This window comes from Pelodiscus sinensis, chromosome 18, assembly GCF_049634645.1.
Source record: "Pelodiscus sinensis isolate JC-2024 chromosome 18, ASM4963464v1, whole genome shotgun sequence".
NCBI classification, from domain to species: Eukaryota; Metazoa; Chordata; order Testudines; family Trionychidae; genus Pelodiscus; species Pelodiscus sinensis.
The window spans coordinates 9,664,414-9,689,094 of NC_134728.1; the positions used below are offsets into that span (position 1 = coordinate 9,664,414).

The 24,681-nt window shown below is 41.6% G+C and overlaps 1 protein-coding gene across 1 annotated transcript in view; it reads right to left on the bottom strand.

Moving 5' to 3' along the window:
- Positions 1-1,056: 1,056 nt before the first annotated feature.
- CDH4 (cadherin 4) overlaps positions 1,057-24,681 on the bottom strand; it is an 809,637-nt gene continuing 786,012 nt past the window's right edge. Inside the window, exons 12-16 of the mRNA XM_075901106.1 lie at positions 21,703-21,936; positions 19,446-19,679; positions 13,403-13,542; positions 9,757-9,921; positions 1,057-8,232 (exon numbers count right to left, since the gene is read on the bottom strand). Of these exons, the coding sequence (XP_075757221.1) occupies positions 8,026-8,232; positions 9,757-9,921; positions 13,403-13,542; positions 19,446-19,679; positions 21,703-21,936 (980 nt within the window). The 3' untranslated portion in view covers positions 1,057-8,025. The remainder of the gene's footprint in view (positions 8,233-9,756; positions 9,922-13,402; positions 13,543-19,445; positions 19,680-21,702; positions 21,937-24,681) is intronic.

Below are 24,681 nucleotides of genomic sequence, written 5' to 3' on the forward strand. Positions count from 1 at the left end.
TCCCCTACTGTAATCTGAGACCATTGCTCCTTGTTCTGCCATCCGTCACTACTGAAAGCATCTTTTCTCCATGTTCTTTGGAATTGCCCTTCAGGAAGTTGAAGGCTGCTATCAAATCCCCCCTCACTCTTCTCTTCTGAAGACTAAACAAACCCAAATCCCTCAGCCTCTCCTAATAGTTCATGTGCTCCAGCCCCCTAATCATTTTGGTTGCCCTCCATTGGATCCTCAGTAGTCCTTAAATACACTGGACTTTGCTCCTTTGTGTAGCCAAGCCTTCAGGCAACTAACTTCCACATCACAAGGCAATGTGCCCCACAGGCATGTGTTTTTTAAAGACCACTAACATGTTTCACATGAACTGGTCTGTTTCAACCTGGTAGCCGTTCAATAAAGGTTGCCTAGTACCATCAGTGTAGTGCTCTCCCAAATGCATTCATGTCATAGCAGCTGTGCTTGTGCGAGTTCATGCCCAGGGATGTCTGAATGTCCCATAGACTGTCTCTCTGCCCATCACTGTTCCTGACATGTGTGCACACGTGGGAGTTGGTGGAATGCCTGTGTGAGGTTCTGAGCGTGAGCGTGAAGGCAACCAGACGCAATGTGACCTGCTGACCTCCATCCATTCCAAGTGACGATGTGTTTGCTGGCAGTGCAGAAACTGCTGCCCAATTAATGCTCCGTGAGAGGTCGAGGAGTGGGCTAGCAGATTTTAAGGTCACAGACTGTTGCCAGAACATTGTGGGCAATGTTTTATAGGACCTGTCTGCATTACGCTTTGTGCTAGCCACCATAAAATGATCATTTTAATGAGCTCTCAAGTCACAACAACAAAACAAGTTCAGAATATCCTGAAAAGGGATTTGCAAAAGAAGTGTTGGCAACACTAATTGGCCCAGTGCAGCTGCCCACATACTGTAAGACACATCCCCAGTTAAAATGATTCTTGCTTAAGGGATCCTTATCTTCTTGCTTTAAGAGATTATTTGAATTCTAGTTGCTTCTATATTTTTTACTAAATGAATAGGGGCTGTGTATATGAAAAAAAGCAAGGGAGACTATTAAAAGGGGGATTTTATTTATTACACTGGAGCTAGGCGCTAATGCACCAGTTCAGCTTTGATACACAATAAATCAGCAAAGCTGTTACTCAGTTTTGAACCAAGATTGCAGTGGCACTAAAAACACATTGAAAACATTTACTCTCTTCCCTTTTTTTTCCCTCTTTTGTTTTTGGTACAAAAATGGTACAAACAACAATACAAAATATTTGTGCTGTTGACAGTTACAAAAAAAGGTTTTCGAACTTGTTTAACTGATGCACTTGCTTTTGCATTTCGGTGTGAATACGTCAGAACACTAGAAGTCTTCTTGAAAACAACCACAATCATGCGGGCTGCTACACAGTTTGTCCATTTTAAAAGGAAACATGCAAAAAGAAAAGAGAAAAAAAAGCGTTCCAATTATACATATAGGTGATTTTTTCCCCTTCCCTGCTTGATTTGTAGCTTTGAGCAAATAACTACATTATGTACACATTGCAGTGAGCAATTGTAGGTGGTTTTTGTGTGTACTTGAGATACCTTTTTCTTTCCACATGAAACTGAGAGGATTTCTGCCTGGGAGAAAACTACATTGGCTCATTGCTGTTTCTAAACATATACTTTTAACATATACATCGATTCCCCCAACACTTTTACATTTACACTGACGCATTCTAAAAGATGTTACAGGTCAAGGTCCCATAGTTTCATGATAAGTTGTTTTCAATAGTTTTTTCAGGCCAAAATTTCAACTGCTACATTTGTGTTATACAGACACTTCACAGACTATAGCAATTGTGTAGGGATGAAATTCACCCCTGTGCAATGGGTCTATGGATTACTTAAACCAGATGGGTGAATTCAGATCTAAGCACCCGGGAATCAGGCCTTAAGGACTAATCTTGTGCTGACTTCTGCATATGAGTGAATTTCACCCCCACTGTCTTAAAACAATCGAAGGTATCGCTCCTAATAAAAAAAACAGAAACAGAACTATGAGTAGTACATAAGGACAGTTATAGAACCAAAGGTGACCTACTCACTCTCAGTTGCCTTTGATCGCCCATTGAGAGTGTCCCTTGTTTTGTTTCATTGCAAATGATTTCCTTCACTGATGCTTAATATTTACAAGCTACATAATAAATACATTGGATACGGACAGTTATGTTTACTAATGCTATGTCACTGGCCTGTGGGCATGGCTCTCAGGCCAACTTCCTGAAGGGGGTATGGGAGTGACCTGAAATATTAATGATCTCTGGCTCAGAGACTACATGTATCCGTTGTCTCTTGGAGGTAGGGAAGCTGCTTTCTACATTGCATTTTGCTGGCTTCTTCAGTCAGAGAGCTTGCCTTCTTCCTTCCCTAGATGGAGGTGAGAGGTGCTACAATTGTGAGGCATAGTGGGGAAAATGGAAATCACAGAATGAGGATCCAGGTGGGAGGTAATTCTCCATTCTTCCTAAAGCCAGCTCTCTTTCAATCACCTTCCCACATCACTGGGAAGTGGAGGATAAAGGAGCCAAGGCTCATAAGCCTGAACTGCACATGTTTCATCAATCAGCTTGTTATGCCTACTATTATTATGTATAGTAGTCAGAGAATAAACTTTCTTGACCACCACTACGTTAACTGTTAAATAAATGTACAAGAAAATATCAGCCTGCACCTTGCCTAAGTTGCTTCTTCCCTCTCCAGAATAGCTGAGAACCTCTAACGTACTTCCTCTAAACAAAAAGGCATATTCCATCCTTGACCATCATCATAAGGGTCAGAGAAATGGGTTAGTCCAAGGCAAAGTGAGAAATGTTTTTTCCTATCCTATGAAAATGTTCAGGTCGCCATATAATTTCGTGTCTTAAATTAGAAGGAAAAGTCAAAACTACCGTTTGACAAACCAAAAATCTGGCCTTATGAAGGGGATAGAGGATGTTTCAGGTCAATAGAAATATTTTATTTTCATATTTTCTCTCTCTCTATATATATAAAAGTTTTTCCTGCCACGCGACAGAATGACATCATCAGGCTCTCCGGCCACTGGGGTTGGTGAGCATAGCGAGCCGGGGGCAGCCCCCTAGGCCTCTTTAAAATAGTTTAATTGACCAAGATTTTGAACCCAGAACTCATTTTTTCACTCAAAAATTGGAAATTTTTCAGTTAAAAAATTGGAATTCCCTCTTCCCCGCCAAGTGAGAAGATTTGTTGAAACTAGTCCTGCCTTGTGAACAGCTTTGGTGTTGACAAATCACAATTTTTTGGCAAAAGAGTTTGTGAAAAAAATTCCAATCAGGTCTCTTTGATACAAACATCTTTTTAAAAAGACACTGTAAACGTAAATATCAACACATTTCCTTGCTTCTGTTACAAACCCCACCCAACAGACTAAAGATGAAAAATTGTAAAGAGTGACTTTATTTTTGCTATTTATGCTTCTGCACATCCAGGAGCTCATGGTCAGATTCTATCCATGGTTACCTCCCACGACTTCATTGGGGTCATGGAGAAAGTGAGTACAATTTGGTCTAAAGACAACAAATTAAGTTGTTTCATTTATGGGCACTAATGCACTAACATGGACTGTGATATCTGGAGGGGCAAATTCTTCAGGGAAATGTTTATTTAAAAAATTTCCAATGTATTTTAAATCACAAACTATTTCTGTTAGCACCCGCTTTTGCGTAAAAACTTGCTGCCTGTCTACACTGGCCGCGAGTTCTTGCGCAAGAACACCGACATTCTAATGCAAGAAATCAGTGCTTATTGCGCAAGAACTATGACGCTCTTTCTTGTGCAAGAGGCCAGTGTAGACAGGCAACATGAATTTCTTGCGCAAGAAAGCCCGATGTTTAAAATGACCATCAGAGCTTTCTTGCGCAAGAGAGCATCTACACTGGCACGGATGCTTTTGCGCAAAAGCACATGTCAGTGTAGACACTCTCTTGCCAAATACTCTAACGCAAAATCTCTTGTGTTAAAGAGTATTTGCGCAAAATCTTGCCAATGTAGACGTAGCCTAAATGCTGAGATATGCTCAGGGAAGCCGACAGCTGCACCAAGCCTGTGGGCAAGGTGAAAGGGGAAGCTGGCTCTGCACTCCCGGAAGGGGTGAGGCCTTGGATGGAAGGGGCAGGGCCAGCCCTCAATGCCACCTGCAGCATGTCCCCCCAGCCATTAGAGCCGCCCAGAGCACACCGTATGGCACTCTTGTGGCGATTTAAGGGCCTTGAGCTTTGAGCATTGCAGTGGTGGTTGCTGGGAGCCTTAGGCCCTTTAGAATTGTTGGGCCCTGGAGTACTTGGCTCCTTTCCTTGCCTCCTGCTGGCAGACCTGGATATGCTTAACCCTAGTAATGTCCCCATCATTGTCATTGTCTTGTTTGTCTCTATTGTAAGTTTACTTAAGGCCCTACCTACCAAATTCATGGTCCATTTTAGTCAACATTATGGTCATAGGATTTTAAAAATTGTGAATTTAATGATTTCAGATATATAAATCTGAAATGTCGCAGCATTGTCATTGTAGAGGTCCTGACCAAAAAAGGAGTTTTGTGTGTATGAGGGGGTGTGGAAGTACTGCTTCACAAGTCAGTGGCCAGAGAGCAGCAGCTGCTAGCTGAAAGCCCAGCTATGAAATTATAGCTGCCTCCAGCAGCAGCGTAGACATAAGGATGGCATGGCATGGCATGGCCATCTTTACCTTTGTGCTGATCACTTCAGAACCAGGGCTTCTGTCAGCAGCTGCTGCTCTTTGGCCACCCAGTTCCGAAGGCAGCAGCTCAGAAATAAGGGTGGCATGGTATTGTATTGTCACCCTGCCTTACTTTTACATTGTTGCTATCCGGGTGCTGCCTTCAGAGCTGGGCACCCAGCCATCAGCCACTGCTCCTCTCTAAAATAACCTTGCAACCCCCCTGAAACTCCGTCTTGGGCAAGGACCCCCATTTTGTGAAACACTGATCTCCTACTCTCTCCCCATGAAATCTGTATCGCATGGAGTAAATTACTGGGATAATCAAATTAACTTGTACATAGTCACAGTGTACATCCTCCCTAACCTCTGCTTCTTGCTATCATAGTTCAGCATTTTTACCTAGAGCACTACCATAGTGGTTTATTCTGGAAAATGCCCCACCACCACCAAAGACAGGAAAGGTAATACCGGACCTTCCAGAGCAGGTGTTTAGACTATTTGCATTAGCCAACTGGTACCAAGTGGATTGCATAGCATAACTTAGAAGTGGGGATCAGCAGATTTGATTCCTCGTTGGCTGTTCACTTAAAGGTTTCCAGGGACTGGCTGTCTGCACAGAAGGAAAGAAACATGCTAGATAAAGAGAAATGGGCATGGCTTGCATCTCATGTCTCTAAACTGAATAACTCCCTCCACCTATTTTGCATCTTCCTCCTGTGGTGAAAAGGAGGTTACAATAATGGTTTCAAACAACTGACACGTACTAATAATTGAGAAACACTAAGTGCATGTTTTTATTCATTAATTTTGTTGCAATTGTGCAATTTCCATGCCTGTGCATCATTCAATCTGCTTATAATCTATTCGAGTCTAACACTTTTCTGGAAAGAAAGAGGATCAAGACAGTACATGGATAAAGTCCATAGGTCAAATCTCTGCAAAGGGACTGCAATTCAAAGCAAGCTGCTGGACGAGTGCGGTTATTTCCCATGTATCAGTGTAGGTACAAACTATTTGACTTGCTGCTGTACGGGCTGGAGGGGCGGGGTATGTGGTGCTAGTGACCTAAGGTTTTCATACTCTGCAAACTGGCAAGATGAGGAAGGTAGAGTTCCCAACTATGGAGTAAATATTTTTGAAAGGCATCAGATGTTGAGTTTGTCATGCACTGCACTTCATTCCAGATACAACAGTGACGTGTTGCTACTGGACTCTTTTTTGTTTCCTGAGATATTACCTACCATTTTTCTCTCCTCAAGAAACTTGTGTGCATGGTTTTTTTTTCCAGAATAGTGAAAAGATAAGCCAACCGACCCTCACACCCTTGGTAATTAATAATATAAAAGATAGAGATTGAGTCCTCTCAAGCATACTTTTACCACATTCCATTTCAGACAAGACACATTTCCAATGCTCATTAATTTACAGAAATTGCATTTTATAGAAAATATGATACAATGGAATATAAAATGCACTAGGAGCATTTTAAAAATCTATAGACACAATCCTGCAGCCTAGTATTCCCTCTTAAACAATATCTATTCATTATCACACACACAATTCTCTCCCACTTCCCCTGTTTAACTCTCAAGCATTCAATCTACATATCAAAAAAAGCATGATCATCCCCTGGATAATCATCACCTTCTGATACTGTGCACATTCTTGGATTGAAATGAAAATATATCTAAGCACTTCTACAATTTTTTAGTGAACCCACTGCAAAATTGTCTGCAGAATATAAAACATAGGTAATCCAAGATTTCATAGCACATGAATTAAGTGGCTCATAATCCATTAAATGTGGTTTATATTACACATCCATGCAGTCTAAATCATTTTACAAACATTAGACATAAACCCACTAGTCCAAATCAGTAAAGGAAAAATGTAATAATAATAAAAAAGCTAATAACTATTTGTTATTGGTTAAACTGACCCTACATATAAACTAGGTAGTATGCTACCATTTATAATACTGATGTTGCGTCTGGATGCTGCAAAACCTCTTGCTTAATTGGCAATGTTTGAGCATGTTTATCACAAAATACTTACTAGGTCCTTGTTGCTTTTCTTCTCCAAAAAACATTTAATATAGATAGAAGTGCCTACCCATCAAATATAAAGGACACACATTAGCGGGGTTACATGAGGCTGTTGAGCTTTGGCTACTGATGCTCAAAGGCATTAATATAGTACTAGCCCTACTTTATACTACTGTCATGGTAATGCACTGATAAAACTGTCCATGTTATTAACACTGCCCTAGTCTTGAGGTTACTGATTATGTGATGTCCCTGTGTGAGGTTAAGCTAAGAAAACAGCATTGATTTTCATTCTAACAAGCATCATTATGGATGCATGACAGCAACATGTAACCCAGCTTTTATTTACACTGCTCAAAAGGTAGGGGGAGCCAAAAACACATTGAGAGCAAAAAACCAAACAAATGGCCTTTGGTCATTTCATGATTTACTGTAGGGTTTATGCAAGGTCTGTTTGAGATCTTTTGTTGCAATAACCAAAGGCTTATCAATGCTATAGTTCTATGCAGCTACATCAAGTGTGACCAGGTTACAAGAGAAACCCCAGTCAATATTTTGCATCTGATAAAACTGAATTATATACAACATTATGAGTAATTCACCACCTGCTTCGATTTAAAGATGGCTGTTAAGATTTCCCCACCCACCCCAAAATGAGTCACCCACTTTAAAAAAAAAAGGCAAAAAAGAAACAATCTCCACGGTTCCTTTTGTTAACTCCTTCCCAGCTAGAACTGGCTTAGGGTCATAGAGAGTGCTGCCCAAGATGGTTGAAACATTTTTTTGTATGTTTGTTTTGATCACTCCTGAGATTGAAGGGAATCTGATACATGTACCAAAAGGCACTTTCAAATATATATATATATATATTTTAAAAACAGTGCTTCTGTTCTAAGAAATTCAAGTTAAGACAGAGTGCCTTTCACTCTCTTTAGTCATAAAGCGGATAAATGAGTGATATCCCAGCTGACATTAAAAAAAAAAATGCAGCAGAGACAAGTGTTCATGCTAGACAGCTCAATGTTCTAAAAAAACCCAACAAAACCCATTAAAAAAAAGAAAGAAAAAAAAAAAAGAGAAAAACCTCCTAAATCACCACTAAAAATAATACAGTCAGCGGGGGATATTAATTAAAAAAAGCTGCCACTTCTGTACAGTTCTTGCTTCTTCGTTGTCTCTTTTTTCCTGTTTTTGTCTTTTTTATTTTTTTCTTCCTTTTTTTTTTTAAATAAGAACATGAGGTCAGTTTAATCTTCCTCGCCTCCCCCATACATGTCCGCCAGTTTCTTGAACCTAGGCCCCCAGTCATTAAGATAGTCATAATCCTGATCACCGGAGCTTGAAGAGTTGAGGGAGCTGACAGAGCCTGCAGTAGATCCACTCCCCTCGTAGTCGAAGACCAGCAGGGAATCATATGGCGGGGCTGTGGGGTCATTGTCTGCTGCTCTCAAGCCCTGGGATTACAAAGAAACTATAGTAATAGATGCTGTTTGTTACATTCAGGATGTGCAGACAGAGAGATTTGATAATCACATAAATATGTTTCCTGGAAGGTTGTAATGTAACTGTCTTTATTTCTTAGAATTGAGAATGATCACATCCGAAAATCCCAAACCAGAGGGAGACAAAACAGACTGCTCCCCAAAACCAAGAGTCACAACTCACTCAACCTTACTCTAGACTGTTTGTCTGCAGAACTGAGCACTGCTTCCAGAACTCACACTTCACTACAGAGCCCTTCAAGTCTACAAACAGAGCAAGGAACTCCACTTCCATGCAATTTTGAAAGTGATGCCTTGCAATTCCAAGACTATTCAATGTACCATCCTGTTACCTGAAGAGTTTTGTTAAATCTGTGACGATAATGGGGACTGTAAGTACCTATATAGGCCAATTTCAACAGGACCTGATCAGGCAACACATTTAGGAAGAGATTTTATGCTTCATCATTACAAGGTGAGTCTCAGGCACATTTTGGAAAAGTTTATTCTGGTTCGCCCTGCACTGACACTTTTATATGGCTGCAGCTGGGAACAGGCTGAGCTAGAAACATATTGGAAAGTACCAGAGCTACAGCAAAAAGTTACTCTTTATTAATCATTTCCAGAAGGTACGAGACGGGGGAATTAGTTTTACTGAACTGAATAATAACAGAAGTGTGTCCACATACAGAGGTGTGCAAAGATCAGTGAAAAGGGGAGAAAGAATTTAATGAGAGGAATCAGAAAAACCCAGCAGAAAGTGGTATGACAGACTTAAATCGCTGCCACATTTATTTTTCTGACATATGAAATGAATCGTGTTTTGCCTCAGAGGAAATAATGCATTGATTGGTTTGCAAACACTCGTTCATTTTAAAAATGATTGGCTAAACATTTTTGAAGAATTAAAAGTGCAGTAAAGTTGCAATAAGCATTTATCTCTCATGAAAACTCTCTGAGGTTTTGTTGCCAGAGTTTGTTGGTGATGGAGCCATGGTCTAGTAAACTGATAGGGCTCCAGGAGGCAGGAATTCCTGATAGCTTTTGTGGCTGTGAGCAAGTCATTTAATCCCTCTGCCACAGCTCCTCCATCTGTAAAAAAACCTCTCTTAGAACCAGATGCTGCTTTCATTTCAGGCAATTGTAAAACTACTAGGAACAGAAATGGGAGCAAGATTAGGGCATAGTTCTTTGAAGATGAAAAACTACATGTTCAGTGCGACACACTGGGTGAAACTAGAAAATAAACCTTGGACTTCATTGCTGCATTTTGGCTTATTTTGGTTTTAAAGCCTTTGCAGGACCAAGTCCTGTTTCCATCACTCACGTGAATAGTTCCATTGACTTCTCTCAGCTTACGTTCCTGATGGGAGCAAAATGCTGGCCTATTGTGAGCACTGAAAATGTGGTAAATTGTATTTCAAACATTTTGCATCAGAAACATTAACAGACTGTATAAGCCTTCAGAAGAGATACAGAAAGCCTAAAAAAACATACCTCATTAATAAAGTCACCAATGTCCCCAGGATGGGGGATTACTGGTCTTATAGGATACTGGGGTTCAGCACCAATGGGTCTCTCATCCACTCGTCTGACTCCAGTTGCCTTGTTGAGTACGTGATCCATAGTCTCTGGCTGTTGAAGTTGGCTTAAATCATAATCCTGTAACAAATGGAGAGGCATGGAGTGAAACTTAGAGCTTTTCACTGAGAATTTCAAGAGAGTCTACACTACACTGGCATATAAATAACTTGATGGACCTGAACCTGTTTCAACTGAAGTCAATAGCAAAATGTCACTACCATGTATAGGGTATCTCTAGTGGTCCTATACATGGTGGTGAAATCTAAAAATGACTTGTGAAACTGAGTCATGTACGCTCCATGAGACTAATCCCATTTAAAACAAATTTAACACCTAAGTTAAATACAATTGAAACACTGTGCATATTTAACTTCAGTATCTTATATCTTTGTGATAACAACTTGAATTTAGTGTGTGTGTGTGTGTGTGTGTGTGTGCATAAAAGTGCAACATGTTGATCAAATACATATTTACTGTAAAATATGTATTGGTAATTATATTATTGCATTAATGTTTCTGTATTTTAAAGGATTGAAAACAAAACAAAACAAACTTGAATAGCATGTCTGAATATAGCTTTTGTAATGAAGAGGTTCTTCTCCTATACATTTATTACTGTAAAAATGAGAGTAAGATTTTTACCATGTAACAAGCACTGGATAATATTTCAACTACATTGCTTTAATGGTGTTTTGTGGATCTTTCTTTGCTGCTAATTTTAAAGAATTCTTTCTAAAACCATATTGCAGTTGCTTGAAACTAGGGATGTTAAAGACTAGTCGACTATCCGATAAGCATTTGCTTATCAGATACTCTCAACTAGTCGATAAAGGCAGCAAAGGGAGGGAAGGGGTACTTCAAAGCAGCAGCACCACACACCTGAGCCAGGGATCAGCTGTGTGGCGCTGCCACTTTGAAGCCTCAAGGCAGCATTTCGAAGAGCCAGCTGCCGCACAGCTGATCTGCAGCTCAGCTGTGTGGCACTACCCCTTTAAAATGCCACTTCCATGGAGCCTGGGGTTAGCTGGGGACTATTTCTGGGGAAATACCATGCGGATCCCGGGCTCGTGGCGTTTCAAAGGGGGCAGCTGTGGCTCCACACAGCATTTCCCCAGAACCTGGGTCATCTGGGGACTCCCCAGCTGACTTCATTCTGGGGAAATGCCACGCAGAACTCGGAATCAGCTGGGGAGTTCCCCACTGAGCCCAGGCTACATGGCTCTGAAATACACAAAAGCCCCCACCGGGGGCACCCAAGTGCAGCCTGGAGTCAGTGGTCCTGCTGGCCTGGGTTGCATGTGGACTTCTGCATTCCTCCTTTGAAATGTACAAGAGCCCCAGTGGGAGCTCTTGTACATTTCAAAGGAGGAATGTGGAAGTGCCTATCGACTAGTAGAGTAGTCGATGGAAATTCCATTAACTATTTGTCTAGTCAATTAACTGCATTTTAACATCCCTACTCAAAACCAGATTTTTCAGCTAGTTTGAATGTTTATTACTTTGATCTATCTGTGCCTACTAGATGGAAGTGCCCTTGGATTTGGGATGCTAAATGTATAGGGGCAGTATTTATAAATAATTGCTTAGTGATATTAAAAACAAAAAAAGAAGAAAGAGAGAAATGCTAAGTATGAAGATTTTTGTGTTCCATGTCTGGAAATGTCCTATTCATGGTGCCTTGTTCAAGCCACACAATGGACTCTAGTTGCTTTTTATATGTGCTCATGCAACACCACTGAAGCCAACAGAGCTGTGCAGGCATACATGAGGAAAGAACTTGAACGGGTATATCAATGAAAACTTTGCCCAAGTCTTGGACAAAGTTCTCACCACAGATCATCAAGGTGGACCTTGACTATCAGAAGTTTCTTTCCCATGGACATCAAAGGGAGGGGGGAGTGGGGTCTGTAAATGTAAGGAGAGCAATTGGAGTTGACTCTGGATTCTGTTAAATGGCTGTGACTGTGTTCATAAGTCCAGTGTTTTGACACTGGTGCAGCACTGATGCCAAAACCAGCTTGTCGTTCCCTTGTATTCCCTTGTCTGTACCTTTGTAATGTCTTTTATACCTAGATTGGAAATTCTTTGGGCAGGGATTGTCGTTTTATTCTGTGTTTTTACAGTATATAGCACAATGTGGCCCTTGTCCATGACTGGGGATCTCAAGCACTACCATAATATAAACCATAACAGTTCCTTTTACCATAAAAGTGATGTCAGACTAATGACATACGTAAAGACACATGAGATTCTAGGGCAGTTATGTTTTGCCCTTTGTATTATAGTCACTGACCATATTCAATTCTGGAATAAAAGGGCTCAGTTCCATTGACTTTTTTTAGCGTTGAAACCTTTCACATCAACAGTTAATTTGTCATTACGTGTCTGTATGTATGATGGCACAAATGAGTTATGCAGTCCACATCGGACAAATGCTGATAAATCATTTATACCACCTCATAACTTTATGTATTCTCTATGAACTACATGTTTGAGAGAAAAATCTATTTTAGAATTGGTTTAGATAGATTGTAATTGGACTATTTCTTGTACCTCTCCGACCTGAAATAGCAAGGTATTTTAGTTGTAAGTACAACTTTCCAGGGGTCAGAGAGAAGAAAATTAATCCATTTTAGAAAGTCTCTAAAATAATCTAAGATAGGCAGAAACAAATGCACAAGCAATTTACAGTTGTACGTTAAATCCAGGAGATGTGCCTTATATTATACATGAACAAACTGAAAATTCCACACACAGTATATATCAATATTTCTTTCTCATCTGTAGCTCTTCCCCTTCTACACAACACAACACACACACACACACACACACACACACACACACACACTGATTAACTATGAAGCAAAGCTTTGCCTTTATTAGCTTCACTGTGGAAAAAGTTTCCCCAAACGTATGTAGAAATTTCTTATAAATTAAGGCCAGAAATTAAGAAAAATGAAATGCACATTAGAGACTATTAAGGAGTACAGAAAAAGCCCAAGGCTCAAGAAAACCCTGGGGCCATAGGACCCAAAGGAGGAAGATAGCTGCTGTTTGATTTTATGCAGGCATCTAAATGGAAAATGGGAAAATACATACTTTCAGTTATCGAAATAACAGAAATATTGTTTATATGTTAGTGTTAATATGTTGGTTTATCATCTTTTCCCCAGTAGACAGGCTGCGCCTCTCTCACATCACTGTCCAAGGTGCCTGGAAATGTCCTATCCATGGTGCCTTGTCCCAACTACACACAATGGACTCAAGTTGTTTCTTATATTTGCTCATGCAACATCACTAGAGCCAACAGGCATGCACTAGGAGACAACTAGAACCTGTGCATATACATCAAAGAAAAAAACCCAATATAAATTGTAGCTTCTAGTACATCTCGTAACAGCTAATATAAATCTCATGGATACTCCCTGTCCAGGATGAGCCTGGTAATTGCTGTTTATCTCAAATATCAGACTTAGGGGCAGAATGAAGTTTCTGAGGTTTGTAAGATGCAGAGAAATGACTCCGAGCAATCCCAAGATGAGTGTTCAGCTCGCCTCACCTGGTCTTCTTCTCCGCCTCCTTCTTCATCGTATTTCAGGATGTTGTCCCTCACGTCATCTTCGGGGTCGATCAGAAGCTGCTTTGTGTGCCTCTCCTTTTCCCTGCGTTTCATCCACACCACAAACAGCAAGACCATGGCTGCAATAATGAACGACACGAACCAGAATAGTGAGATTTTACACGGGCCCATGGATGAGCTGTATTGGTTGAAGGGAGCATGTTAAACCACCCTAATCTTTCCCCTCCCCCTCTCCCTTCAGAGATGGAATATGGCTGCTAGCCAAGAGTCATGTCCTGATGTATACACCCAGAAGCAGCAGAGGTGTGTGCCATCTCTGTGCTGGTTGTTCCACTTTATTAAGGCAACATCTATACCTAGTGTTAGCGGTTAATGATGTTGTAAATAAAGCTGGGTGCACAACTGACTTTTTGATTCACTGGTAATTCTGAAAATCGAAAAAAAAATTGGTGGTGGAATTGGAACCCAAACTTGTCAGCATGTTTTGTTAATTAAAACTATCAGAAAAATTACATTCTTGGTTGAATGAAGCTTTTCTCTGCAGGTATTTTTTAATGATACCAATGCAAATGGTAGGCTAGATTTACGAGGTGCAACCACCTGTTACTGGCCCAGCTGATAAAGCTTTTTCCTGAGCTGTGGGAGAGACAGGTTCAGAGCCCCACTCTAGAATAAAGGCCAGACCCCAGATTTCTCCCTTCCCAGGAGACTGCCCCAAACAGGCAAATGGATATCTTCCAAGCTGTCCTGTGGAAACTGTTCCATTTTGTATAAGTAATAAAATATCCAGAGGAGCAGGGACTGGACACTCTGGTCTCTCCCCTGAACCATGAGTGCCCTCACACTGTGTGATAGCATCATTCCTATTCTCCTTCTCTCGCCCTAGGACCACTGAAGTATTTTACACAGAATGGAACCTCTTCTGCAAACCACTGAAATCAACACTACAATTTCTCCCCCTCCTTCCCTCAGCTCTTGTTATGAATGCCTCCAGTGTTAGAGTCCTCTCCATGTTTCAAGATGTACCTTTCAAATAAACAAGTCTGGAATAAATTGCACATGTTGTAACTTTTAGCATGAATTGTAAACCCCAATATGATTAGGCACAGGCATGGAAAATAGGCTTGCTGTAGCACCCCCAGGATTTGGATGTGTTGGCCCTCACCCCTGCTGCCCACATTCCTAGTTGCCAGCCCATGCCTCTGCCACCTGGGCCTGCTGCTGGCCAAGGGTCCCACTTAGCTGTGGGTCCCCCTGGCTGTCCCAGGGGACTCCACTATTAGCCCCAGTGTCCCAGTCACCAGTCCTGCATGCGAGTTCACAACCATCAGCCTCAGCTCTAGGTGGCAGTGAAGGGTGCAGACAATGGTAAGGGAGGGACTGTGGATTCCCCAGGAGCCCCTTGCTACCCAAATTCATTTAAGCGTATTGATTAAGGCCAAGGTTTAAAGGAGCCAGATACATAAGTCAAAAGAAAATTAACAGAAAATAGGAGAACAGTAGCTGTCGCCAAGCGTTTTTTCTAAAATGCAAGTGATTGCGAGAGCTGGAGGATGGAGGACTGGGGGAGAGGGGCATGAAGATGTTAAGACGCAAACAAGCCATAGCCTGTTGCAGCGCACTTTCCCTTGACTGGCTGAATTTCAATGGCAGAACAAAAATGCCCTGTGAATTTATAAGATGGCACCGCTGTGATCTTTTCTTTCCTCTTAATGATCTGCAGTTAACTCAGAGGGATGTAATGGGGTGGATAACATTAGCCCACATAATGCAATTTGGACTCATTCTCATTTTGGGGGGGGGGTTATATTTCCAAAATAACATTAACTAAAGCATTCAGATATGTTTTCTGGTGCCTGCCTGGAGAATGGATCTAGAGATCTTTCAGGGAGGAGTAGTAGGTTTTGCAGCACTAAGAAGTGTACAACCAATTCTGGTAAACAGAACTAAATTTTTGAGGCATCAGTTTTTATATGCCAGGCTGTAGTTAATCTCCCCAGTTCAGATACTACAATAACACAGATAGGAAAATCATTCTTAAATCACAGGAGGATGTTTGCCACTTAAGCAACGTTACACAGATATGTAGCTCCATCACCTTTCTTCAAAGCCCCATATCACAGGTGCTGTACTTTCCAACAAGCCTAGTAGATTTAAACACAAGAGCAGTACCAGGTCTCTGCTATCACCAGGCAATACAACCTCTTTTGCTGATAGCTTTAAAACCCCCACCTTTTTTCTAATTTTTACTCAAATAACTGACACACAGCTGAGAAAAGAGCAATCAAATTATAGCTCTGTCAAATTATCTTTACTAAGAAAAAAAATGTGTTCTTAACTCCTGATAGCTACCACGTGCTAACTAGCATGACGTAAAATTCCAGTGAAAACAAGGCAGCTTGTAGTTTTAACATGAGTAAGCAGACTCAGCTAACCAGACTAGGCTCCCTCTAGTCTTTGCCTCACCCTGTTAACTCATGTTAAAACCACAGATCACCTTGTCTTCACCAAGGATTTACCCCATGTTAGCTAGCATGACTTAAGAACACATCTTTTTCCCAAGTGAAGAGCCCTGCAGAGAGAATGCAGGGTTTTCAAATTCTATTTGGCTGCTCTAGTGCTCCCTGGGTATTTAGCTCAGAGATAGGAATGAACATTTCATATTTTGAACTGTCTCATTGTGATTTTTAAAACATTTTTGTTCCTTGTCTCTTTGTGGTGCCTCAGCATCACTTCACTGAGCACAAGAGGGAAAATGAGACAAACTTGGGGTGGGTGGACTCCAAGGGACTTGCAATCAAGGCAAGCTAGCTGACATCCTTTCATCTAAAGTGGTTAGGAAGATCTGAGTTCTTCCTCTTTCTTTTCTTCTATGCACTACAGTATTTATACCCAACAAGAATTCACTGAAGTGAATAGAAGAGGACTGGACAACTAATTACTGCCATTGTGTGCCAACTGGCTGCCATCCCTGCCTGCTAGCTAACAGAACTGTTTTCAGATAGTTCCACATTTCTTTACAGTGTATCCCAGATCTGTTCTGGAGTAAAATACAATTTTTTTTTTAAAAAAAATTTAACTCTTACCTCTGATGTAAAACCTCTTGACTATTTAGCAGATGATTGAAGTCTTTTATTGCCTTTCACGCCCCCCCCCCCAAACCTCTCACAACTAGCTTCCTGCCTGGCACACAAAGACAATATTATAATGGTTAGCAGGGTTTTTTTCTTTAATGCTACTTTTCCATTGCGTTTTAGAAAAATGGTGCCATTAATGCCTTTACTGCTACCTTGAAAAAAAGACCTTCAAAGTGTCAATAGCAGATGTCGTGCATGCACTCTCTCTCTTTTATTCACCAGACAGAATGGGAAGCTGTATTACTGCTGTTAAACCCATTTTCACTCTGAATGTAGTTTTTCTTGAAATCTATTGTCTTCACCCTTCACGATTTTTTTATAGCATCATTCTTTCCTCAGATGTGTTATCCTGGCAGTAATATGTCAGGTATGAATGGGGAAAAAACCCCAACAACACTGCACCAAAGTAAAAGAAACTTTCTACTGTTTGCAGCCGCAACTAGTGGATCCTAGTTCTTGGTCTGACTTTTAAAGCTTGACCTGCCTGACTCCAAAACGAATTACAGATCAAAAAAATCACATGGGCCTTTTCCCACATCATCGTCTAGAGGTCATAGCATAAACTATATCTTTATTTTTAAAGAGGTGAGACAGTAGTACGATGTAACTGAAAAGCTCTTCTCATCGCAAATTACATTTTTCATCACTGATAGAAGCCTTTGCAGCTCTTGAACATAAAAAAGTCAATTAGAATTACAATGAATGTAAAAATAAGCTTTTGTAATAAAAACCATAATTTAAAATGGGCTAATGTATCTGACAATGAAAAAGGAATATCTTAAATCAAGTGTCTGTCAGCTGAAGTTAATTTTAGTCAATAGAATTTTCAAGTGTATAAATCACACTTTCCAGTTGGATTTATAAAGGAGGCAGCAAAAGGAAGTCTTGTGGTCTATTGCTTCTGTTCCTTCTGGTGCAAAGTTTTACTATGCCCTCATTCTTTTTTATGAAATCAGGATTCCAGGCCAACATTTCATCTGATGGAACGTAAATCAGGTCTGCATAATTGATACGCGCACACAGCATGCACCTGCGAAAAGCACACCTGCCGATTACAAAGGACAGCCAAGCTCCACGCAATGGCACTGTGCCTGGACACGCCACTGTCTGTCACAATGTGCAAATGCAAGTGCAGCTACCTGTGCTTGCAACTTATGCTTCTGTTGGAAGAGGCGACTATAAAAAAGCATCACAAAAATTAGAAGTAGGGACCAGCTTGTTCTTTGTACTCTGTGTAGATAATAAGGGACAGCTTTTCAGAGATGAGTGTGATAAATGTGCATTACGTTTTGCTATACAAATACCACACCTTCATGAGAAATTTTTAATACACCCGTGGACAGTTAGGTGCAGAGCAGGGTATGTGCAGATGCAAATAACCCTGCTTTAATCCTCCATCTTGGCATTCACATGTATAAAGTATATATACAACTATGTATTTCCATCACTGAAACTCAAGCCCTATAGTCGAGTGTATGGCCAATGGTACCCTACTCTCCTAATGTACCGTAGCATACATATATATATTAGGCAGCATTCACAGCATAAATTGCTTTGCCTGCTTTCCATTTAAACACATTGGGGGTAAATATTAAGTGTGATTTAGCACCAGAACTCCCATTAACTTTAATGGGAGTCCCACAGTTTCATCCTGTGTTTCCTGATGAATATTTACCTCGCTGTACATTTCAGTGCTTCTTTTTATCCGTCCCTACTGTGCCAACTCCTGCTTGAAGTTATAATGATATCATTTTTATTTTTAAATGCGTATACATTTAGTATAGTGCTGATGAAAGCCCACAAATGACACCGCTGCTAAAGACAGGGCCTCTTCCACTTAAACCACTGCGATACAGCCTTGCTTAACTCTTTTAGCAGTCCTGTGATGAGCAAATGCTTCTTGCTAGCAATATAACAACTTTGCTCAAATACTGAAGTGATATAGGATGTACGAGAACCTGAATTAGAATACACTACAGGGACAGAACTCTGTTTTTGCCATTCCTAGAACCCTCCCCAAAATAGTACCTCTGCAAATGAATGAAAGTGGTTAGCTAGCATGAGAAGTAAATGATAGTAGATAGAAAGCCAAGTGCTTACAAGTATTTAGGAGTTGCTTTACTCAGCCTAAGGGTACGTCTACACTACAGCGCTAGTTCGAACTAACTTTGTAGTGTAGACATACCCAATCTGACTTAGGACCCCAATTCTCATTTTCAAAAGTGACTTAGGCACTTAGGAGTGTCTAGATTTAGTCTCCTAAATCAGTTAGGTGTTGCAATGCTGAATGGTGTAACGCATAAATACCTGTAAAATTCTGGGGCAGGCAGTTTAATCATTTGCCAGATATATGAAGTTTAATTCCATTATGAAAAGAATTTCCCTTCCAAAAAAAGGTATATACAAATGCATGCTGCAAAGAATGGATCTACTTGTGCACTCGCCCCCTTAAAACTGTGAGCTGGAACATTTGTATTTTGCTTGGTTCAGCCAGCTTGCAGAGGTGTGTGTTTATGTCTTTGTCTTAAAAAACTTCACGTAGGTTTAAACTATCTTTCCCGAGTGTTTTTCAAGCTTGAATTTTTACAAGCGATGGGAATAGCTGTCATTCTGAAACCTGAAACAGGCTGCACTGGTGCATTGGATACAGCAGGAACCGGCAGTCAGGGATTTGGTTTCTAAATGCTATGAGCAGCAACCTACATGCATCATAGACAAACAGACAAGTGGGTGATCTGGGTGCTTTCATGTATTCTGCAACACCTTTGGTGTGGGACCTTGGGCAAGTCACTTAACCGCTCAGTGTCACGTTTCTCTTGGCATTTTCAATCCAAATTATTCTGGTTTAAGATCTCTGCACATGTGTTGCCTGCTGCCACACTTACTTAGTAAAATAATGATGCATATCAAGATGGCTATGATGGCACCAGTTCCCAGCCCAGCTGCAGCGACAGCTCCGATGGTAGTGCAGTCTCCATTCTCATCGCACGGGCACACCTTCACTTTAATGATGGAAGTGTTATACAAGGGAGGGTTCCCTGAATCCGTCACGATAATTGGGACATCATACATGCCAGCTTCCAGATACATTATTCGCAAACTGAGCTGGGCATAGTCACCTGAGGGAAATAGAAACAGGCAGACAGACAGGTGACTGCAGATCTGACAGGGGTACTAAAACCAATATTAATACACTGGAAACTTTACTGTCAGATTAGCTCAGAGGAAAAGGCTGATTAGGCTACAATAGCCTACTCCACATCTGAACCACTTGAGCTTCAGGCTGTTTCCTAAAGCAGCGAGGGGCAACTGAGGCAAGTGAGCAGGCTGCATGAGTGGCCCTCCTTCGTCTCAATGAGCCACAAGACTGTCGTAACCAAGACGATCTCTCAGGATAGGGTAGTTTCGCTAATTGCACTTGTGTACCTAGATTTTGTGGAGTGTGCAGATTAAACCGTGCTCTGATTATGTGGAGTGTGCAGTGCTCTGATTGGCTGCAGCGGGAGGGTATGTTCTCACAGTCAGTGTTGTGTGCAATCAGCACACACCTCATTTTACATGCCCTTGCTTTGCATGCGCGCCACTTTTGTAACACCAGTATGAAAAAAAAAACTATGCAGATGAAAACCAGCAGAATCTGGCAATCCTGTGTGAGGACAACAGTAAAAATGTCTTGTGGGCCACACACAGAACCCCAATGAGCTGCATGCAGCCCTTCGGCCCCAGCTTGGCGACCACTGCCCTAAAATCTGGTTGCATGGCGAGCCTGCCAAGATGAACAAGATGTATCACACATTCCTCATGTCAAAGTAATGCCAGTTCACTATACCTATGAACTCTGTTTGATGGCATTAATAAACCAGTTGTTTGAATTTAAAAATGGAGGGCAAAGAAATGGTGAAATAGTGAAGCACAGATGATAACGTTGAAATTGGCTGGAGAGAGTTGGGAAATTAGCAGTAAAATTGTACCTCCCCAATTCTGGGCTGTACCCACTATGCTGGGGCTCTGCACATGCTCTATCCCAGTGTTCTCTGTAAGTTGTGTGCTTAAGCAGCCACCCAGGAGCGTTTCAAATGCTGCCCTGCTGGTAAAATGCTCATACCATGTTTCTATGAGCGGTGCACATCTGCACATACCTTGGTGCATGTAAAATAATTTATTCTGCACACAGATGGAAATAATTTGAGGGAACATTGTATCCTGCCCCAATATTTTTCCACAGCCCTATCCAGGCATCCTAGCATCTTATTTCTTTCTTCCTTTCCTTCCTATTGACACACATCAAATGACTGTGAGAAGTGCTGGAATGGCAGTATAGGAGACTGAGATTATGCCTACACTATGGAGACTACCTCATAGTGCCATAGAAATGTGGTGAAATGTCATAGTGTAGCTGCAATCTACACCGATGGAAGGGCTTTTTCTGTCACTATGTCACCCCACATCCCTGAGCAACCGCAATTGCATAGACAGAAGCGTTCTTCTGTTTTCATGGCCATGTCACCCTGACATTTATGTGTAGACCAAGTCTGAATCCCTGAATAAGCCACTGAACAAGTACAGGACAAGATGCTTTCTCAGGCCAGAGTGGCTCAAACCTGGCTTGCAGGGATCAGCTTTTAAGATAAGAGGTCCTTCTATGCTGAAACTGCCAATAAGTGGGCCAATTAGAGTCGATGGAGGTTGCACGCCCCGATTTAAAAATCCTTCACATCCTGGCAATCTTCACACTTACCTAGCCCGCCTGGTTCCACGGTAAATTAAAAGGCTGCCTTTAAGCAATTATGGTCAGAGAAATGAACATTGATCGTGATTGTGGCTCATGACAATTACATTGTAACATAAGGAAGACTGATAATAGCTTTTTTCCCCTTGGCTATTCCGGATGATTTATATCCAGTTCAGTTCTGATAACTGTTCATAATTATGAACTGCATTAAAAAAGCCAAGTGCCAAAGTGCTTAGACTGATGCTACAGGTCTGATACAAATCATTTCTGATTAGCTATCTTGTCTATAATGTTGGTGATAATATGTTTTAAAAAAAATCAGATGAAGAAGCAGGGAAGTTTGAAACTGTACATGGTCCTCATTAGTGCACAGGACTCCAAATGTCCACAAGATTGCCTGCCCCATTTACCATTTAGCCTTGTTATGGTCCAGTTCTTCCTGACTGCAGATGGCACACTTGGCAGCTCGAAGACAAAGGGCCCAACATTTGGATCGATGTCAGCATCTGCGGCTGTTATGTTGATGACATTCAGGTTTGGCTTTTCACAGATCTGCGCCTCTTTTGGCAGCAGCTCCGGAGCATTATCATTGATGTCAATTAGATAGATCTGCAGCGTGCCAGTGCCACTTGCCGGGGGGATACCTGAACGGGAGAGGCAGATTCAAACGAGGCATGACAAATACAGCACAAGAAGAGGCATGCACTATTTTGCTAACTTCCATGCCCTTGGAAAACCTTATAGCTCCACAGCACACAGATCAAGTCAGGCGGATTTCTTTTTTCAATTCCCCCCCTACATCCCTAGCCATTTCCTTTGTCCTGGTGTGAAATCTGGTGAGCTGTATCATTAAAACTTTCCAAGTGCACCAGAAAAATGCTGTTTGGTTTGAGTAAAACGGTGCAGTTCCATGGTTTTGCACTAGATTCCATGTTACACAACACCCAGGTAAATTGTGAAGTTACAGCGGCTTTGTCTACATTGCAGGGTTTTTGCGCAAGAAGCTTTTTGCAGAAGAGCTCTTCCGCAAAAACTTTTTGCGCAAAAGCACGTCCACACCTCAAAAGCGCATTCCAAAAGCGATGTGCTTTTGTGCAAGAGAGCGCCCACACTCCATGGATACTCTTGTGCAAGAAAGTTCTGATTGCCGTTCACAGCATGGCCATCACAGCACCTGTGCTTTTTCTGATAGGCTATTTTTGTGCAAGAAACCCCTGTTGAGCATCCACACACCTTTTTGCACAAGAACTTTCTTGTACAATTTTCTGTGTGTAAATTTTCTTGCACAAAAACACACTTGAGGTTTGGACACTCTGTAGTGTAAACATAGCCAGTGTGCCCTCATCATAATGGGCAGTCAAGTGACTCAGTCGGGGCCACTGACCAAGGGTGCCATTTCGGTAGAGCAGGAGGGCAGCAGCCATGTGTACCAGGATACGTCTTGCTTATCTTCCTATTCCCCTGATTATCAGGGAGCGAGGGGAAAGTACTTGGATTCACTCCTGGCTGGTGAAGGGAGAGGGTTGGATTCCATGAACAGTAATTCATGGAATCCAGCTACATTTCCCTCGCTCCCTTATCATCAGGGGAACGGGAAGAAAAGCAAACCACATCCCGGTACACATGGCTGCTGAACCCCTGCTCTCCTGAAATGGTGCTCTTTCTGCTGACAGAGGGAACATAAGGGGCACTTATCCCAGAGCCTGGAGATTTAAAAGGGCCCAGAGCTCCGGTCCTTTAAGTCACCACTAGAGCGTTGCGAGGTACAGTCCTGGTAGTGCAGCCAGCCCTTAGCTCCACCCCTTCCGCCCAAGGCCCCACCCCTTCCAGGGGCCCAGAGCTAGCCTCTCCCCCCTGCATTACCCATAGCCCACTGAAGTCTTTTGCCAGTCCTGCACTCAGTAAGAGGGAGAAAGAGTTAACATTATAGCTATTTGTAGTGTTTGGCTGGTAGGGGGACAGAGATGTTTAGAATTGGGCAAGAGTGCTTGATTTGACAGAGCCAAAGCTCAGGATCCAGGTCTCCTTTTTTTCAAAACCTCAAAGTGTGGAGACATTCAAATACATGGTTTCAGGGTTGACCCATTTCAGTAGACAAGGGCTTAACCTGCAATGGTTTCCTGCTGCAAAATTGGGTTATGTTTTCATTTTGCTAAACCATACCCAGGATCTAGATCTCATTTTGTTCAACAATGAAACCAGTAGAAAGGTGAAGTTAAATAGTTTTTGCCAATTTCTGTTTGGGAGGAGAGAAGGAGAAGTCTGCAGCACGACAGAGGGGGAAAAACCAAGAAAGGAAAAACAGATGGTGGGAGCAAGGAGGAAATGAAGTGTAACCCACTGATTGGGAGGTGATATGTGGCTCACTCTGTCCAATCCACAGGTGATATGGGGTTAGTTATGGCTTTTACACACATAGCCTCTGACTGCCAGATGCTGGAACTGGAGAACAGTCGCTCGATAATTTCCTGTTCTGTTCACTCCCTTTGAAGCATCTGACATTGACTATTGTTGGGAGCCAGGATACTGGCAGCATGGTCATTCTTATATTTTTAGTTAAAGCTGGAAAGACACCTGTGTTTAGTTTTCAAGTGCTTGGTTCAATCTCCAGTATGTTGGTCCAGATGGTGATTGTCACAAAAACACATTCTGATTCCCCAGAACCATACAAAAATAGATAGTCCCACTAAATATATCCTCCTCCTTTTCAATTCTAAACCTTGCTCCAAATAGCAGGGGTGCTGCTTATCTTTCTGACACAGAGGTGCCAGTCCTGCAATCCTTACTCAGATGAGTAATCCAAATTGACTTGAGCTGAACTATTTGCCAGAGTAAGGTTCAGTCATGTAAAGTTATCTGGATCAGGTTCTTAGTTTTTGTTTCACTTTTCAAGATTAAAAGCTGTCACCGTCCTGTAAAATCCTCTGCAAATAGCTGGTTCTTCTGCTTTCCTAGCCTGGCACGCTTCAGTAACCGTCCCTCTAGCAAGAAAATCAGCTAGTTTTCTTTTCAATGGTTCAGTGTTTTTCATTTCCCCCCGTCCCTGCACTGCGGGCAGTTTTGTTCCAGGCCTCTACACTACCTATTTCCTCAAACTGCTCTGCCTCAGTAATTTTTTAAGCGTATATTTTCAATTCACAGTCCCTTCTTCCTAGTGCTGGCATAAAACAAACTAAACACAGACCACTTTTTCCATCATTCCATGATGCTTTCTGTTTGTTTAGGACTTCCCTCTAATGCTCCTTTTGTTGTTGTTGTTGTTTTTGTGACTGAAGGGCTCAAAGTCTCTGGAGGAGCCCTGAAAATCCGTTTCCCATGATTCTTGCATTCTCCCTTCCAACCTGTTATTGCAGACACCATTCTTTTTACCCATGGACTGATGCATAAGT